The 20,278-nt window shown below is 33.5% G+C and overlaps 1 protein-coding gene across 1 annotated transcript; it reads left to right on the top strand.

Moving 5' to 3' along the window:
- Positions 1-8,581: 8,581 nt before the first annotated feature.
- Positions 8,582-19,447, top strand: LOC133782180 (putative inactive cadmium/zinc-transporting ATPase HMA3). The gene is made up of 10 exons (XM_062221394.1): positions 8,582-8,737; positions 9,296-9,517; positions 14,433-14,690; positions 14,824-14,921; positions 15,711-15,966; positions 16,052-16,189; positions 16,310-16,637; positions 16,752-16,954; positions 17,152-17,354; positions 17,726-19,447. The coding sequence occupies exons 2-10, from the start codon at positions 9,307-9,309 to the stop codon at positions 19,091-19,093; spliced, it is 3,063 nt and encodes a 1,020-aa protein (XP_062077378.1). The 5' UTR covers positions 8,582-8,737; positions 9,296-9,306; the 3' UTR covers positions 19,094-19,447.
- Positions 19,448-20,278: the final 831 nt, after the last annotated feature.

Genomic DNA, 20,278 nt, shown 5'->3' on the forward strand with positions numbered 1-20,278 from the left:
GGTCCCCTATCTAACCAGCCCGTGTTGGTGGATGATTTAGCTGCTCCTTGGTGCAACTAGCACCTTTATGGTAATAGTCATTACCAGAGCTGGGGGCAGAGTTTGTTGCTGCTGCTTCTTGGTGCAGCTTCCACCTTTATCTTTTATAGGATATTCGATGGAGGCTCCGGACTTGGAGGCAACTTTCTTTGATACTATTGCCTTCTTGATCACGGGTCCAACTCTAGCCCCACCAAATTCTAAGGCACCTTTTAGGTCCATGTCATCGCCTGTAAAGCAATGAGTAGAAGATTTAGATACAAAAAATTGTTAGTCAAAGTAAATGCAAGGAAAAGAATAGAGTAAGAACCCTACCTTCTGAGCAAAACCTGTAACTCATTGATTATTGGGGGAGGGAGGACTCTAATATTATTATGTCTTGAGCCCTACGGGTTTTGGGCTCTTCAGCCAAGCTGGACTCATCTACGGTTTGCCTAAAACCTAGGGAAAATACACCCTGATGTAGGGAAGGCCACATCGTACGATTCATACCATATTCCTAAAAAATGGTGGACCTAAAGTTGAGGGTATTTTCTACCGCTATGGTGCATCAATGATAACTATGGTCTTGGAAAACCACCAAGTGATCCACACATTGTTTGAGGGTCACGTTCAGGTCCACATAGGATGTTGACTCACAAGCTGTCGTGGGTTGAATCGAGCAAGCCTAAAACTTGCAGCAGCATTGTCTAATTCTCTATAGGGGTTACCTTGGCCGGAAGTGCAGGCTTCTAGCCCCAACTCAACTCAAACTGGGTTAGGATGCTTTCCATCTTCAGGAGCTCTTCTCTTGCACACCAACAACGCTACCTCTTCTTCCTTTTCAGTGTCTTCAACAGCGAGGAGAGCATCATGAGGATGAGGGAGCTTGGAGGGGGGACCTCGGGCTCTGATGGCAACCGTTTAATCTTTCACTACCATTCGAAAATCATTCTCCTTCGGAGGAATACAAGACAGTGTCTCATACTAATCTCCAAGGATCTCAGATCGCTTTGTCCTATTGTATATAGCTACATAAAGAAGCAACTTAGTTAGGAGGATTAAACTCAATAAAAAAGGTATTCACGTATGAAACTCTAAGAGTTAGGAAACTTAGAAGGATGATTGAAGTACCGGTGAGTGCAGTTATTGAACCCATTTGACATTAAGAATTGATCTTTATAGTTATTTGGGTGGCTGGGCAGGTCAATGAGGTCGTAGAAACCATCACCATGCCCTTTCTGCTCTGGGTTGGCTTTGAGGCAGAAGAAATACGTTATGTCGGTCGGGGTGGGGACTTCTCACTCGTGCTTCAAAATTAGATATTTCAGCTCGCCAAAAGCCGATATGAGATTGGGGGGAGCTGGAATGGAGCCAGTTCGACGTAGTTTTAAAAGTCTATGAAGTACTGGTCCAAAGGGAGGAAAGCACCTGCTTTAAGGTGCTCATCCTAAAGTAGGGTGCAACTCCGTTCTCCTTCCAGTGGAGCTCGGGCAATAAGTCCATCAGGTCTCATTTCAATCCCGTGGCTCAGCAAAATCTTGTTCACCTTGCCTTGAATTGTTATTCGAGACACGATGTGCTCAGCCTCAAAAAAGGTATCAGGGTCGACTACGATCTCACAGTCCACCACTGGGCCAAAGTGGGGAAGAAGGCGTCGGGAGCAACCTGCTTGCCCTTAATCTTGCTTTGAGAAGAGGATCTCACGAAAAATTTCTTTTGATGGGCCATTGTAATGCCCTACTACCCTAGAGTCATTACCATGTGATTTTAAAACGTGCAATTAACTCGCTAATCAATGTATTAGACCAAAAAGTGTGATTAATTAAAGTAAAGACTCATTTTAATAAGATTTTAGTATAAAAGGTTGGACATTCATTTAAATCATAAAAGTGTTTATTGCGATCCAATAATATTGTTTAAAACATATTTACAACTCAAAAGTTACTTTGCAGTCGACTTGGGCGACAAAATCAAACATTTATAACACATTCCTCAAAACTACCCCAGCCGTGACGGTCAGGTAGGCCAAACATGTACGCACTACTCCATGCCCTCCAACTCATGCTTGGTTGACCTTTCCCTTGCCCTTACTTGCACCATAGAGCACCCGTGAGTCGAGACCCAGCAAGAAAACTTCACAGCAAAGTATATATTAATTTATTTTAACAAATGCATAATTATTCAAACAAAACAAACAATATACAAGTTCCTATTAGAAATCACAGCAGCGGCCTACGCCGGTCACAGTGCACTACCAGGCACCAAGTTTGCGGTCTTAACCAAACGGGTGTGTACAACACCCTTAGAGGGACCCACCCTAGTGGCCTGCATTCAGCATGCTTAATGGCGCTCCCGACATTTGTCGTTCCCAGCCTTTGTCGTTCTCGGCCTCTGCCGCTATCAGCCTTTGTCGTTCCTGGCCTTCGCTATTCCCAGCCTTTTTCGCTCCTAGCCTTTGCCACTCCCGGCCTTTGCTATCCTGTCACAAACACACGTATGACGTAATAGTTGCACACAATTACACATAAAACTCTCATAATGTGTATGGAAGTTACAAAAGCAAGCGGGAATGAATTTGGAACGTTTTGGCAAATTTGGAAAATTGGTTGCTGAAAAAATGACTTGGGCCACTGCCTATGTTTTTCAGGTCGCGGCCCAAGAGGAAAAAATAGGCAAAAAACACACCGTGGGCCGCGGCTCGTGTTTTTCAGGCTGTGGCCTGAGCGGCATACAACATTTTCCAACCTCGATTTTATCTAATTTTGAATGTTTCCAACAGCCAAGTAACTCTCAAATCTCTATTTTAATTCCATAAACACACAATTAATTATTGGTAACAGCCTGGGGGTTTGGTGGAATTTGAAATTCAAAGGGTGTCTCAAAACTCTATAAATAGGAGCCTAATGCTCACTTATAAGACACACAATTTTCCATCCACAAAGCACTTGGCTGGAAAATACACCATAGAGGCTTGATAATTCCAGAGAGCTATTTCCTAGAGAGATCCCTTAGTGCTTAGAGAATAGGGGGAAATAAGCTTTTCGACAAAGGTCTTGAACCTTGTTCAAATTGGTGATCCCCACTACTCTACACTTTGGTTGTGTGAGAGTTTGTTCTTTTTATTGGTTTTATTTTCATTCTTTTGATCTTATTGATCTTATTTACTTGTATTAATATTGTTTTGAGTTTGTAATCTTCTTCTTCTACATCTTTCTATTTACTTGTATTTTGAATAATTGACTTGTAATATTTCTTTAATCAATTACCTTGTCTATTGTATTTTTGCATAGAGTTGTATTTTGGTTTTTCCATATTTCCATTGAGTATAAAAATATATTCTCTAACATATCCTCTGCAGGTAGTGCCTTTAATTCGTTGTGTATATTTTTCTTTGCTTGAAAATAATTGCAAGTACTCCATTAGCACTAGTACAAACAAGACAAACTAACCTCTTTATGAGTCAGTTCTTTGTGCGCAACCAGATACAGTGTACATTGTGCTTTTCTGCATAAATACAAGTGAGTTAGCAAATTAAATATAATATAGCAACATAGGTAATAGTGAAAATGACAAAGACATTACAAGAAGTGTCACTATGCTGCAACATTGTCCTTCTTCGAAGTGTTCTCCACGTTCTCGGTTTCCACCTTTCGTTTCTTCCTACTTTTAGGAGCCATGTTTGGAGACCTATTAAGCATAATGTAATTTATTAATATACCAAATCTAATAATATATTAACTTACTATGAACATCTTGATTCACCAAACCAGAGTTTCAATTTAATGCCTCATTATTAATATAAAAAAAATCTGACTAAGTACACATTTTGAATGAAGTTGTACATGAAACTAAAATGTGATATGAAAATAATAATGATGGCAAAAAATAGTCATCTCAATAAATTCTTCTTAATCTCAATAACATAAATTCATCAACTTGTATCACATTACATACCTTACAAAAAGGAAAGCCAATAAAAAAAAAGACATAACCAATATAATGAAAGAAAAAAAAAACAAGATAATTCAACTCACAGTCCTAGGCACAAAATAAACTCAATTGCATACAATTCTAAGCAATTCTCTCACCAACAGAACCAATATTCACAAACAACAGAAAATGACAAGGACACTGTATTAGGGCTGAAGCACATTTAGTGAAAAAGACATAATATGTTACATCTTTTAGTTCTTAGGTCTATTAACATTTCCATGTTTAAAGTACAAAGTTCTAGCTCTACCTTAAATTTTTATGAACAAATTAGGACAAAGTTCTAGCTCAACCTTAATGTTTTATTTATAATGAAAGAAAAATTTGAAGCCACCTAAAACAAAGTCAAAAAGAAAAAAACTTCTTCTATTTATAATTCTTATCATCTAAGGCGCAGAAAGCAACCCAAAACATTTCATGGATAACAGTACATATCATTTTTGCAAAGATTTTGTACACTTTTGAAAACCATTTATGAATAAACAATGATAAGATGTGTAGCATCCCAGGCAATGAATAACATCATATTTCAACTCCGAATAAAAATACTCGTGCCCATTCTCTTTTTCTTAGAACCAAAAATTAAATCAATAAATAAACTAAAACATATATTCAAATGATCCAAACCAAACTAAAGTATATTATAAACACATCAATGCAAAATAATTCCCAAACTCAGAAACACTATGCCCCTATACAAATTGAATAAATTCCTTGAATAAAAAATTAATAACAAAATAAATCCATAACTTTAAAACCTAAAAAATTCAAGGTCTCAAATAGTAATAAAAATCCTAATCGACATGTACTTAGAAATTTATAGCCCTTGAATACTTAGAAAATCATAGGCCTTTAACAAATGGTTATCTCAAAATGCACCCTGTTGACTGTCTTTTTAGCCAACGACGTGAGAACGTCAAATACGACAAGCCTTCAAGAGAATGTAAAAACGACACAGACGGTTTTATTTATAATGAAAGAAAAATTTGAAGCCACCTAAAACAAAGTCAAAAAAAAAAAAAAACTTCTTCTATTTATAATTCTAATCATCTAAGGCGCAGAAAGCAACCCAAAACATTTCATGTATAACAGTACATATCATTTTTGCGAAGATTTTGTACACTTTTGAAAACCATTTATGAATAAACAATGATAAGATGTGTAGCATCCCAGGCAATGAATAACATCATATTTCAACTCCGAATAAAAATACTCGTGCCCATTCTCTTTTTCTTAGAACCAAAAATTAAATCAATAAATAAACTAAAACATATATTCAAATGATCCAAACCAAACTAAAGTATATTATAAACACATCAATGCAAAATAATTCCCAAACTCAGAAACACTATGCCCCTATACAAATTGAATAAATTCCTTGAATAAAAAATTAATAACAAAATAAATCCATAACTTTAAAACCTAAAAAATTTAAGGTCTCAAATAGTAATAAAAATCCTAATCGACATGTACTTAGAAATTTATAGCCCTTGAATACTTAGAAAATCATAGGCCTTTAACAAATGGTTATCTCAAAATGCACCCTGTTGACTGTCTTTTTAGCCAACGACGTGAGAACGTCAAATACGACAAGCCTTCAAGAGAATGTAAAAACGACACAGACGGTTTAAACAAGAAAAGTAAATAACACAGGAGATTTTTATAGTGGTTCAGCCTCGATTGTCGGTAATAGCCTAATCCACTTAGAGTTGTGAATTATAGATCTATACTCAAGATCAGATGGACTGAGCCAACTGAGTTTCTTCAATATAGATTGCAAAAATACAAGAATTCTCCCTCTAGAATACTCAGACCCAATTTTCTCTCTCTAGAATACACAGTCCCAATTTTCTCTCTCTAGAAAGAAGCAGCTCAAGAACCCCTCTCTCATCCCATAAGCTCTCTATTTATAGGCCTGGGATCCTCAACTGATATCCCCTTATGATAGGGATATTTTATTATATTTATTACATTTAAACATTCAAAAATTGTAATGTAACAAACCCCCCATTTGTGGGAAGAATGAGAGATTCCCGCGTATGTTGTTGAAGCTGTCTCTGGGAATCTTGACTTAGTCTCCTCTAGCTAGTTGATCCACCTCCTACTGACCACTCATGCAAGTGTTGGTCGGACGTGCATGGTGGTAGGACATGCATGGTGGTAGGACATGTTTTCGTGGGTTGAACGTGCATGGTGGTAGGACATGCACTTCTCTCCTCTAACATGGCACTCTCCTCTAGCATGCCATGTTCCTCCTTGAACCAATCTCCTTGGCTTCTCCTCGGACCAAGGTGGTCCGAGGCAACCTCCTTGGCACCTCACCTTGGACAACATTGAGGCAACCTCCTCCATGACATCTCACCTTGGACAACATTGAGGCAACCTCCTCCATGACATCTCACCTTGGACAAGTTCAAGGCATTCTCCTTTAGCATCTCCCAAACATGTCCGATCGAACATTGTATAGGCTCTCCTTATCAAAATCTAAGTCTCCATCCTCTTGCATGAGACTCCTCCTCCTTAGCTACTTACCTTGGACACGTTCGAGCCAACACTTAGGAAACCTTGGGAGGCTTGCCTCCTACACACCCTTGGGGTCTCTTAGGACCACACCCTCCTTGGGGTCTTCTAAGACCACTTTCTCCTTGGGGTCTCCTAAGACCACTCCCTTGGGGTCTCCTAGGACCACATCCTCCTTGGGATCTCCTAGGACCACTCCCCTTAGCTCTCCTAGAATGCATTCTCCTTAGCCTCCTAGGATGCATTCTCCAATTTTTGGGTATAACACACCCAAAATACAAAACAAATTCTGAAATTGAGTCCCAACTAAGCCTAACCCACGACTACCTACAACGACAAAGAAGAAATAACAATTTAAAAAAAAATATTGAGAAACACAAAATGTACATAGATACTTAATCGACACTAACAATTTCTAAATATTTTTTTGTGAGAAAAAACGACAAACAAAAGAAAAACGAGAAGAAAAAAATCAGTAGTTGATATAAATGATTTCAACCCCTGCAAACACGAATTAAGAAAAATGAGAAAAAATTGAAAAAAAGATACCTTAAAATACAATCAAAACCTCTAAAAAAATCCTTTCACTCTTTCAACCATCAAGAAGTTCGATGCAAGCCCTTTTTCTACACTGGTTACAGAGAAATAACGAGTAAACACAAATTTGAAAAATGGAGTAATGATGGCAGTGGTGCTATGAACGAAATTTGAAAAAACATACCTTAAAGTACAATCAAGATGTCTAAAAAACTATTTTACTCTTTCAACCCTCCTCAAGAACCCTCCTCATGAACTCTGTTGCATCTGTGAGGTTCTCGACTAGATACAGAGAAATGAAGAGTAAACAAAATTTTGTAAAACAATGAGATAAAAAGGGAGTAGTGAAGACACTATTGTTATGAATGATTTGTGAGCGGTTTTGGAGAGCAATTAGGGTTAAGGGGTAGTAAAGTAACTCTCACGTTTGTCAGTTGCTTTTTTAAAAATATAATAATAATAAAAATGAAATTGGTTGCCCTTCACTTGATTTACCAAGACCCCTACTTACCAGTATTTTCCTACCATGAACCCTAAAATCGATCCTAGCCCTTAGATTTAAATCAAACGACTATATTTGAAACACAGATTGCATTCAGTTATTACAGGGGCAGGAACAAATCGTTCCCTATTTATGTACTTACCATGCGTATATATATAAAAATAAGAACATTATTATGGAGGACCAAGTAGCAATATATTTTCACGTAGTCATTACAACTATATAAATGTGGTGTCCGACTTCTGAAGTAACTCCTTAATTAATTCACACGTAAACTAACAAGTAAATATTCTATTTACTTTGATATAGCTTTGTATATGTATGCACTATTTTTTCTCACAGTTTCCAACATTTAAGAACTTCTTTGCGATGGTTTTAGTGAGGGCATATCTTTATATGTCTTTTTTAGAGGCATATCTTTATTTCAAATCACTTTTTTTTACCTATCAATTAATGAAATTGGTTAATTATTCTGGTTTAAATGTCTCCAGCTTCATGATGATTTTTTTCATTTGTTCAGCTCTTTGTTTTTTTATTTCATAAAAAAAAAAGCCAATAACATGCGTATGGAGGATAAGAAAGTAAAGTGATCGCGGAAAGAATAAGGAAAAAAAGGAAAAGAAAAGAAAAGAAAAAATAAAGAAAAGTTAGCTAGCAAGAATGGTAGAAAAAAGATGGAAGAAATCGCGTGATAAAGAACAACACGATAAATCCAAAAAGGGACAAAAAAGTATTAAATAATTAAACGAAATTCTCTGTAAAGAAACTTCAGTTATTTTTTTCTTTTATCACACATATATATGGGCTCTATAATGAGCCTAATAGTCTATAAATGAGAGAAACATTAATTAATGTGGATTCATATGTGGATTCCATTCTCTCCCTGCTTTTATTATTTATTTATTTTACATATTCCCCACTATATATTTTTTTCTTGAGAGAGAGATAAATTGGCCAACCCCCAATTATTCTCAAGAGAAATTAATTAATCTCTTTTAATATCCACACACATATACATATACGCCATCACCTTTTCTATCATCCTCTTCATTATATAAACCCTCCAACTCTTCCATGTTCCCGTACTTAATCATTTCCATCTCTCTTATATTTGAATAAGCTTTGAAGTTTGAAGAAGCTAAGCTCTTTCTTTCTCTCTTTACAAAGGTTGTTTTACTATCCCTTTCATCTAAACATATCCGTGCTTAAATGCTATCTATTAATTCACAGTGACAGTATTGTGTTTTATTAAAGGCTGGTTTGATTATTAGCTTCATCTTTTTCTTCTTCTTCCTTGATATCATCCACTTGTCTTAATTTCATGACTACGAGTCATGCATATAGTGTTGGGTTGTCTATGCGTGTCTAGCTCCCTTTATATCTCTCTATACTATAGCTAAACAAAACAAATACAAACACATGTATATCTACACAATACTGGAGACCATCGAAATAAGATCGTGTTGAGCTCGGATTACACAACTCCTTTCCATGTTTTCCACCAAACCCATTTTCACAAACCAAATCAATTTTTCACTTTTCACCACTTAATAAAAAAAAAAACGAACATCATTTTATTTTCATTTTATTTAATTTTGTCTTAGTTTTCCTAGAAAATGACGACGAAGATATTAATTCTAATCGTATTACAAATATATTCATATATATATATGTTTTCTTTTTGAAAAACAATCTAGATCTGACAAAAAAAATATTTTGTTGCAGTTGTAAGAGTGATGAGTTCCGAGGACATGAAAACGAAGCAAGGAGCGAAGAAGTTTCAGAAAAGCTACTTTGACGTTTTGGGACTGTGTTGTTCCTCGGAGGTACCTCTGGTCGAGAATATCTTGAAGTCTCTCGACGGTGTCAAACAGGTAACAGTTGTAATCGCCACAAGAACAGTCATTGTCGTTCATGACAGCCTCCTCATTTCTCAGACTCAAATCGGTAAGACCCCCACACTAACTTTACCATCTATATATATATATATTATATCTATATGTATATGTATATAAAGCTACAAATAAGGTTGGTGAATATAGTTTTGATTGTAAGGTACTCTACAAAATTTTAACATTTGATTGTGGCCTGAAATTAATCTGCTTTTGCCATTGTCTTCAATGATTGGGTTAAAGCCCAAAGTGGGGGTTGATATTCAATTATAGGAGAGTAGTAGTAGTGACCAAGAATAGAAAATGAGGGTTGCCTATTCTGATCATTGTTCACGGTCCTGTCAGTGTTCGAGTTACAGGTAATTAAATGGGTTGGAATAAATTTAATATAATAGACATACAAGAAAATATAGATATATTATGGAGCTGTACATAAGCTAAAATGGTGGAAGCTGACGTGGGATGGGGTCAGTCAGTTTGGTGGACCTATGTATCATTTTTGTGGTCATGACTTCGTTTTTGTTCATGAACTGGCAATTTTGGTCATTAGCGTATCATGGTGCTAAAGCTAAGTGCATTAGTCTTGCAGCTTTTTTATTTGGCCATTTAATTAAGTTTAATACTTTTTTAACTTCCAAATGATTTTACTTTGCACTGTAGTTTTTTTAGTTTGTTCATGAACTGATATATTGGAAATGGTATATATATTTATAAATATTATAATTTTTGCTTTTAATTCTTATTGGTATCCTAGTTGGGGACAACCAGTCATAGGACATTATGTCGTTTAATTGCTTTTTACTTTTTCGAAAATTATTGGGCTTTAATTTGTGTACATAGTACTTTTTAGGGAAATCTACAAAAATGCACTAAAAGTTAAAAAAAGTCTGAAAAATACGGTACATTACAAAAATACGGAATTTTTGGATAAAAACACGGAATGGCAAAATTGTAAATACAGAGTGGCAAAATCATATATAAAAGCTGTAAAATACAATTTCTTGTGATCAACGTTTACAAACTAGTAAATATATGTTACGAACTTGTAAATATCTGTTACGTGTTTGTAAATAATATTTACAAAATCAGTTATAGAATTGTAGATTTTTTTTTTTTTGTAGATAAAACTTACAAACAAATTCGTAACTAAAATTTTTATTATTGTAACAATAGTTTACAAGTCTAGTTTTACAACTAAGAAAGATATTTTTGTAACTAATATTTACGAAAATATTTTATAGTTAAGAAATCATAAACAAAATATACATAAAATTATTATACTTTTTCATATTGTTACAATATTGTACCAAAAAATTACATGAACCATCATATTTATGCTATACAACTTTAAAATATAAATTTAAAATATTCATTATTTATAAAACACTTTATTGAATATAGTTGTGAAATACAATATTTTTTTAAAAACAAGTTTTATATTTTTGTAACAACAATTTACAAAACTAATTTCACAACTAAAAAATTTATTTTTGCAACTCACATTTACATAAATATTTATAAATTTATTTAATATGATTATTACAAAGATTTACAAAACTAATTTTTTAACTTTAAATATATTTTTGTAACAAAACTTGAAACTTGGATTAGATTATGATTTTGGTTTAACATTGAGTGTTGAGACTTGACTAGCTATGATTTAAAAAATATATATAATATTTTTATAAAGAATAATAATATTGTGATTATCTTTAACTATATATTATAACATATAGTTATTAATATTAATTTTAATTAACAGCATATTGTAATTTGTATAAATATTTATTTATTTTTTGAGTAATTGTATAAATATTAACTTTAATATTAATAAATATATTTATTTTAAATAAAAATAAATTAATCTACTTTATTTTATTGAAGGTAGTAATTATAATTATTATTACTTTTATTATTATATTAATTGATATGTTAAATTCTTATTAAAAATTAAGACAAAAAAAAATAAAACAAAGGTAAATATATATATATATATACAAACTGGGTGGGGAGAGCCGTATATTTAGAATTTATGGATGGGAAAGCCGTATTTTTGTAATTTATTAAAGCTACCGTATAAAACAAATTTTTTTTTAAATTACCGTATCAGATGTAATTATCCCTACTTTTTATTAATATTTTTTTTAAAATATTGTTATTTGTGATCCTTTAATTTATCCGGGTGATACTAATAATTTGTGATACTTTATAATACTTATTAAATTTAAATATGTAGGATTTGATATTAAATTACACCAATAATAATATGTCACTTCCTTGTCATATCGGGCAACGATTATACCGTTTAACATTTCTCATTTTTTAAATCTTTTATGATTAATTTCATATAGCGTTTTTTTAAAAAGAAAGAAAAAGAAAAACAGAAAATATTTAATGATTCATGTCATATAGTGCTTTTGAAAGAACTTTCGTATATATGCTCATTAAGTTTTGTCATATGTACCCCATTTCCACAATATTGTAGATATTTACACTTTTATCCAAATATTGTAGATATATACTGTATTAGCCCTAAAATTACAAGTTCTCGTACCCTGACCCTGAGACAATTTCCATTAGTCAAACTAACGGAAAATGTATCATCGGCTGTTACAGTACCTTGTTTATAATAAATATATAAAAAAACAACTGTTACAACAGTGTTGATATATATATATATTGAGAGAGAAAGGTAACATATATTTTTTTCTAGAAATTTTGCTTAATTTACTTTTCCTCAAAAATTATTTATTGCATAGTCCACTTGCCATATTAGATGATGCAACTGTTATAAGATTTCCCTAAAAAAAATACTGTTGTAAGGATAAATACCACGCTTCATTTAAAAAAATAAAAAAGAATAGTAAATATAACCTCCAATTGTAAACACTAGACATGAATTCAACGTTTTTTTGCTAAGAATGATATGTCTTATCAAGTGAAGTAGCTGACTGAAGAATTACGTTACGAAAAATAAATGAATTCCTTTTCGAAATTTTTTTTTTTTGAATAATCCTACTCATATGTATACCGAATGATAAAAATATCAAAATAGTATAGAATCTTTGCTTGCTCTGAGAGAACACCAAATTGGTGTGGTGGATGAATAGTCCACAACTTATTTGGTATGGAGTACTATAGATCTTTTTATTTCTCATTTTAATCCCCCCTTTTTTTTATTTTGATTTAAAAATCAACCTAATAATTTAGTCCTTCAATTAAATTGATCACATTAATATCTTTAATTTTATTTTTAGATTTATTAAAATTTTTATTTATATTTGTTTGATTATTTTGTATTTTAATAATAATAATAATATAATTAAAAAATATCTAATTTAAAGAAGAAAAAAGATATATCACTAAAATTTAGAATACTAACTTTTAAAAGAAAACAATAATAATGATTGATTTAAAATACAGACATGGCTTTCAAAATTTTCTTGGTTGACATGGACAATCAAGGATATAGATGCTCACTATGCCTTTCAAAATGCATTAATTTATCATTTGTGAGAACAACATACTAATTCAAAAAATTATCAATTTGTGATTTTTATTTTTGTTTTTTATTTTGTCGTTTTAGATTATGTATATACTGTTTACTCAATACATGTAATGTTTAATAGGTTTAATAAATAAATACTTTTACTAAATTGGTTTTAGATTTTAAATTATAATTAATTATTAAAAATAATAATTATGATATATTATTTAATCGAAATACATATTGATCATTACCATGTATTAGTGTTTAGCTATTAATTTATATAAAAATAAAAAGTATGTGTTTTAGAATTTTGTCTGGTATAATATTTGGTAGATGTTAGGGAGTTGTAAAATACTATTTTGATACATTTGTCGTTATCATATCGGTCCACTCCAGTCAAGATAGCAGCCTTTTAGTTTTTACTTCGGATATTAACATTAAGCTCCACCACAAGTCATATTAAGGACCCACAATGAATCTTTCGTTGTAGTCTCCTCTCCTTATTACCCAAAAACAGAGAATATATCTAGGCAGTTGCTACACAAAATTTGAAATATTACTTATTTCATATCAAACTAATATCATTCATTCAACATATATTCAAAATTTACTATACATCTACTGTACAAGTGAAGGACCCCCTAGTTTTTTTATTAAATTTTTTAGTTATATTAATTGTAAAAAATAACTTAATTGTAAAATAAATAAATAAATAAAATGTATTAATTGTAAATTTCATAAAAATAATATAAATAATTGGACATAAACTAGCTAATGTAAGCAATTTTGTAGATTACACATAACCTAATCATTCTTTGATATTATATTTTCTCCTACCTTGTACCTAGTTGATTATTATTTATGTAATTATGTACATGTTATCTGTGTTTAATTATTTTCGCAACAGAAGTACATTCATACCCCAAAACCTTACCGCATATGTTTGTCTCTTACCTACAAATTTAATATCATTTCTTTATAATGTTAGTTTATTTTTTTATGTGGTGCAGCGTCTCATTTCAATACTCTGAACAAACAAGATTAATAATTTTTTTTTCCTTAAAATGTCCCTATCAAATAAGGAGATCAGTAAATTTGCTATACCTTAAAAGGAGCCTAAATTCAATAAGGGCAAAAGAAATTCCATCGAGTGGTTAAGAGTTGGAAATTTGCACAAAAACTAATATACAAGAAATCTCATCTTGAATTCTTGATCTTTATTTTTCATTCCCCTTCGTTTATCTACTTAGGAACTTTAATTAAATCTTGTCCCTAGTGAAGATACGATTCGATTCTAGGACATATTATTTGATCAAATAAAAAATATACATGCATGTCATATCAATATTATAGCACTAAGAATTAAGCAATTAAGCTGACATAGTCTAGATTTTTTTTAAATAAGTAAAAAAAAAGAATAGGTATATATGTAAATGTTATAATTTTGGGTGAGTGACAAAGTATTTACATGATATGGCAGCCAAGGCACTAAACGATGCAAGATTGGAAGCAAGTATTAGAGTGTATGGAGAAAAGAACTTGAAGAATAAATGGCCAAGCCCTTACGCAATGGCTTGTGGTGTGTTACTTACGTTGTCGTTTCTCAAGTATGTGTACCGTCCACTTGAATGGTTGGCTCTTGGGGCTGTAGCCATTGGAATTCTCCCCATTTGTCTCAAAGCTGTCGTTTCCATTCGGAATTTCAGTCTTGATATCAATATTCTTGCTATTGTTGCAGGTAGCTATTCCTCTTTTTCTCTATAATAATAATAATAATAATGATAATAATAATAATACAGTTTAAAGTTTTTGGTGACTCTGTACAGGTACTATTGATATGTTAATTAACTAGAGTTCGGTATATTTGGCAGTGATTGGGACAGTTTCTATGAGGGACTATTTAGAAGCTGGCACCATTGTCTTTCTCTTCACTGTTGCAGAGTGGCTTGAGTCAAGGGCAAGCCACAAGGTTTGCTCATAACAATCCTTGTTTTTTATAGTTGTATTTGTATGTATATGTTTTATACATCATATAATATTATAATTGTATTTGTATTTGTACTTGTATATATATATGTGTGTAGAACTATATAATTGAAAAAAAAAATTACATTAGTCTGAGTGGACCCGATTCATTTTGGAAATGTATGACGTATCATTACATGGTCCAAAGGTGTCATAGAGAAGTGAGATTGTATAATTGGTGTCTTTGGTTATATATAATTATAATTCAACCACGACATTGATCCTTCTAGTTTGATAATTTTTTCCTAGTAAAATTCTTAAAGAAAATACAACAAGTGATCATAATTGACAATAGTATTAGGGATTGCGGCAAGTAATTTACAAAGTTTGATTGAAATGAAAGATTTTTATGTGATGAAATTTAATGTGAACGGGAACAACAAAATATTTGGCTCAAGCTACTTATAAGTTAAGACAAATAAGGATTCAAGAATTATTTGCTGAGAGCGGAGTTCAAACAGGGCAGCGTCCATTGCTTTGCTAACAAATGCTACAAATGATCTATATGTTTATATCTCCAAGTTTAGCAAGTGAAAATACCACTCTCTTCAAAGTTCCCAAGCATTCTTCCCATTTTATAATGATTCAATTTATGTCACATATATGGTTATGTATTAATGGTGTTATTATACTAATAAGTGAACCCAGTCTAATGTGTGTGTGTATATATACATGTTTTTCATGAACTAAACATTTAATATTGAAAAAAAAATAATAGACATAAAAATTTCAGGCAAATGCAGCGATGTCGTCGTTGATGAGCATGGTACCACAAAAGGCAGTGATAGCTGAAACAGGAGAGGTTGTGGAGGCCGATGAGGTGAAGCTGAATACCATTCTTGCAGTCAAAGCCGGAGAAGTGATCCCCATTGATGGAATCGTCGTGGAAGGTAACTGCGAAGTGGATGAGAAAACACTTACTGGGGAATCATTCCCTGTTTCCAAACAAAAGGATTCCACTCTTTGGGCTGGCACCATTAATCTCAACGGTATTCATTACAAACCCCTATTAACTTCAACAAAAGGGTTTGCATTTACATTCTTTACTTAATTACTATTATTTTTGTTTGATAGGCTACGTGACAGTAAAGACCACAGCCTTAGCGGAAGACTGTGCTGTGGCCAAAATGGCAAAGCTTGTGGAAGAGGCTCAGAACAGCAAGTCAAAAACTCAGAGATTTATTGACAAATGTGCCAAGTTTTACACACCAGGTTAAAATTGTTCTATTTTTCATTATGGTGATAACATTATACAAGGGATCATTTGCGTTGAATTTGTGTTTTTATTATTATTAACATGTTACGATTTTGTTTTGTGGGTTTGTTTTTCAGCTGTTCTACTCATATCAATTTCTGTAGCTGTGATTCCGGCTGCATTACGGCTCCACAATCTCAAAAATTGGTTTCACTTGGCTCTTGTGATTTTGGTAAGCGCATGTCCTTGTGGCCTCATCCTCTCTACACCTGTGGCTACTTTCTGTGCTCTCACCAAGGCAGCAACTTCTGGTCTTTTGATCAAAGGAGGAGACTACCTTGAGATCCTGGCTGGGATTAAGATCATGGCCTTTGACAAAACCGGGACAATCACAAGAGGTGAATTTGTGGTCACAAATTTTCAGTCTCTTCGAGAAGATATAGGCTTGGAGAGTTTGCTTTACTGGTAAGAAACTATAACTTTAGACTTCTTATTGCGGTTGTTTTTCATTCCTATTAATGGTTTCAAGGTAGATAAAGTGTTTAATAAGTTGCTTGTACTTTGTTTTGAACTTCAAAGGGTATCAAGCATTGAGAGCAAGTCAAGTCATCCCATGGCAGCTGCACTAGTCGACCATGGAAAATCGATGTCGGTTGAGCCAAAGCCTGAAAATGTGGAGGAGTTTGAAAATTTTCCTGGTGAAGGCATCCATGGAAGAATCGACGGGCAAGATGTTTACATTGGAAACAAGAAAATTTCTGCGAGAGCTTCTTGTGAAACAGGTGAAAAGCCATCAAGTTCTTTGCATCCATAACTAGAAGAAAAATATTTCTGAATTTTGTGTAAATTAGCTAGTTGTTTCCGAGATTTAATCTCATACATAACTGATGACCATAGAACTAATTAGACAATGTATTTTACCTAGTCTTTTGAGGTTTTAACTTTAAAGAATCTAATCATTGGTGCTTCAAAATCTCAGTTCCCACCCTCGAAGGTTATGCCAAGGATGGAAAATCTGTTGGATACATATACTGTGGAGGAAAGCCAGCTGGAATTTTTACTTTATCGGATGCTTGTCGATCTGGTGTTGCAGAAGCAATAGCAGAGCTCAAGAAAATGGGCATAAAAACAGCAATGCTAACTGGTGATAGTAATGCAGCAGCCATGCATACACATGAAAAGGTACATCTCTAGATTCTTGGTACAAATTTTGTTTAATTAGGGAGCAAGTTCTACACTTGTTTGTTTAAATTTTACTTATTTCTAATGTTTAAAACTATACTATTTTTCGGTTTGATCAAGATATCCTTTTTGGAAATTTATGAAATTATTTTATCTGTTTAATTATCTTACTAATGGTTTCATTAATCTATTGGGATACAATACAAGTCATGGAAGGTCCGCATAAAACACTTGCGAAATTCAAAGGAAGCCTCGAACGAAATTAAATTTTGTCATAGTGCTAGACTATATATGATCTGCATTGGCTTGAATGTATTTGCAGTACGAATAGAAAGAGTTGACAAACCATGAAAATTTAAATTGGTGTGCAGTTAGGACATGCTATCGAGGTCATCCGTGCAGAACTTCTACCCGAAGACAAGGCAAAACTCATCAAGGAATTCAAAAAACAAGGACCAACAGCCATGATTGGAGATGGACTGAATGATGCCCCAGCTTTAGCCACTGCTGATATAGGTATCTCAATGGGAATTTCAGGCTCTGCACTTGCAACAGAAACCGGGCACGTGATTCTTTTATCAAATGACATAAGAAAGATACCAAAAGCTATCAAGCTCTCAAGACAAGCAACAAGGAAAGTAATGCAAAATATATTTTTATCGATCACTACTAAGGCCGCTATTGTTGCGTTGGCCATTGCAGGCCATCCTCTTGTATGGGCTGCAGTTCTTGCTGATGTTGGGACATGCCTACTTGTCATTTTTAACAGCATGCTACTTCTACGAGAACCCCACACACATGGAGGGAAATGTTGTAAATCTTCTTCCACAAATCACGTCCACAAACATGGCTGCAGTGATGGTCACACCAAATTAGTACCCCACAAGGACCAAGAATGTTGCTCCAATAAAACATTAAAGGTTTGCAAATCTCAGAAGTGTTCATCACAGACGAATGTCTCGAAATGCCAGGCTAGACCAATCAGTTCAGGCTCTTGTTGTGAAAAGAAGCGTGGGAACTCGGCCGACAAGCATAATGGCTGTGCGAGTGGTAACGAGCACCATGAATCACAACACCGTCACCACGGAGGCTGTCAAACAGCAAATCATGATCTGGAGTCACAACATGCACATGATCACAGTTGTTTAGGCTCTCAAGCTCTTGTGAAGTCGTGTTTGGAAGAGACTAATCATGATCACGTACACAACTCAAATAAAAGGCAAGATTGTTCTGCAAAAGATGATCACCACGGTCATCATCATCATCATGGTCATCATGACTCAAAGCATTGCGACCATTCTGTTTTCGAAGAAAGCGAAAACCTCCCTATCAGTGATCATATCCACTCAAGCAGCCATGGTAAGAATCATATCAGGAACGAATCATTTCAAAACGCAGATGAGCCAATTTGTGGTCAACAGCATCATCAGGAGGTTCATTCTTGTTCGAAGAATCATGATAAAGATCACACAACCATTGATGTAATGCATGGGGTAAGCCAAGCTGAATCAGATACTATTCATCAGGCCTGTTTGATGACTGTAGAGAAGAGCGAATCTATAGGGTGTTGTGGGAATCATAAGGAGTTCCCAAATTCAGCAACCATGAAAGCTTGCATGAGCTTGGAGAAAAGAGAATTTGGAGGCTGTTGCAAGAGTTACATGAAGAAATGTTGTAATAAACATGGACATTTTGGTGCTCCCATGGGAGTAGGCCTATCAGAAGTAATTATTGATTAGGTAGAACATAACATTTGGAAAAAGAATAGAATAATATATCTCTTGAATCCTGTGGAATGAAAGGGGTTTAGAAATTTTTAATGAGATGGCAAAGGCTTCTGGTTGACAACAAAGAGTATTAAAAGCATTGGGAAAGTGTATAAAATATATGTTTATATATCTTTATATCAGTGGTAGTGGTAGATAATATAAATATATATGTAACTTCTCAGTACATGGTTTTAGTTGCTTAGTATTACCTATCATTTTTAATATAAATCAGTTATTATGGACTGCAAAGTAGAAAAACAATTGATATATACGGTAAGTAGAGATCTTTAACATATGTAAAGGGGATGAGGATTCTCTGTCTAAGTTTGCTGTCTTCTTCTCTGTCTATCATATTATATTTTGACATCTCATCAAGTTGAAAATGATAAAATTCTGCCGTTACTTAACGTTAACCACCCTTCAATCCTCATCAAATAATTTTTATTATTTATTTCTAAAGTTTCTATTCTCTCTCTTCAGCCATATACTAATCATTTCTTCGATTCGGTAGTACTTTATCTCCTCCTCCAGCCGACCAACATTTCATATCATTAAATTGTATTAGTCTCCAGCTTGACAAAATATAATATCCTACTCATGATGGACTAAAACAAATATCTTGTTGAATACAAAAAGAATAATTTCTTTGAAATAAATCTCATTGAACTTTTTTAGTGAATTTTTTTTCTTTAGTGTACATTGAAATTCCACCCCTGTAGTAACTTAGAAAGATATTATTTTTTAGATGTAATATATTTTGGAGTTACAAAATCAGTTACAAATTTGTAATTCTCAAATATCACCTAATAATGTGTAGATTTTATGTTACACATTTTGATTTGAATTCATCAAAGTCACAAGTGAAATAGTTGTTGGAGACATGATTCTAACCCCATAATGTGTATGAAGGTTACAGAGTTATGTGGGAAGAGGAAAGAACCATTTGGAAATGCAAAAATGTGAGTTTGGCTGAAACTCATGGTGTGGTCATGGCCACGGGTGTTCTAGGCCGCGGCCTAGTGAGAAGAAACACAGTCGCGACCAGACACGCTGATAGCCAATCCCTTTTTCTTTTTTTCCACTTTGAACGATTCTAATACCTCATGTAACTCCCAAAACTCATTTTTTAATTCCATAAACTTCCAATTAAATATT

The sequence above is a fragment of the Humulus lupulus genome, chromosome 6, assembly GCF_963169125.1.
Source record: "Humulus lupulus chromosome 6, drHumLupu1.1, whole genome shotgun sequence".
Taxonomy (NCBI): Eukaryota; Viridiplantae; Streptophyta; class Magnoliopsida; order Rosales; family Cannabaceae; genus Humulus; species Humulus lupulus.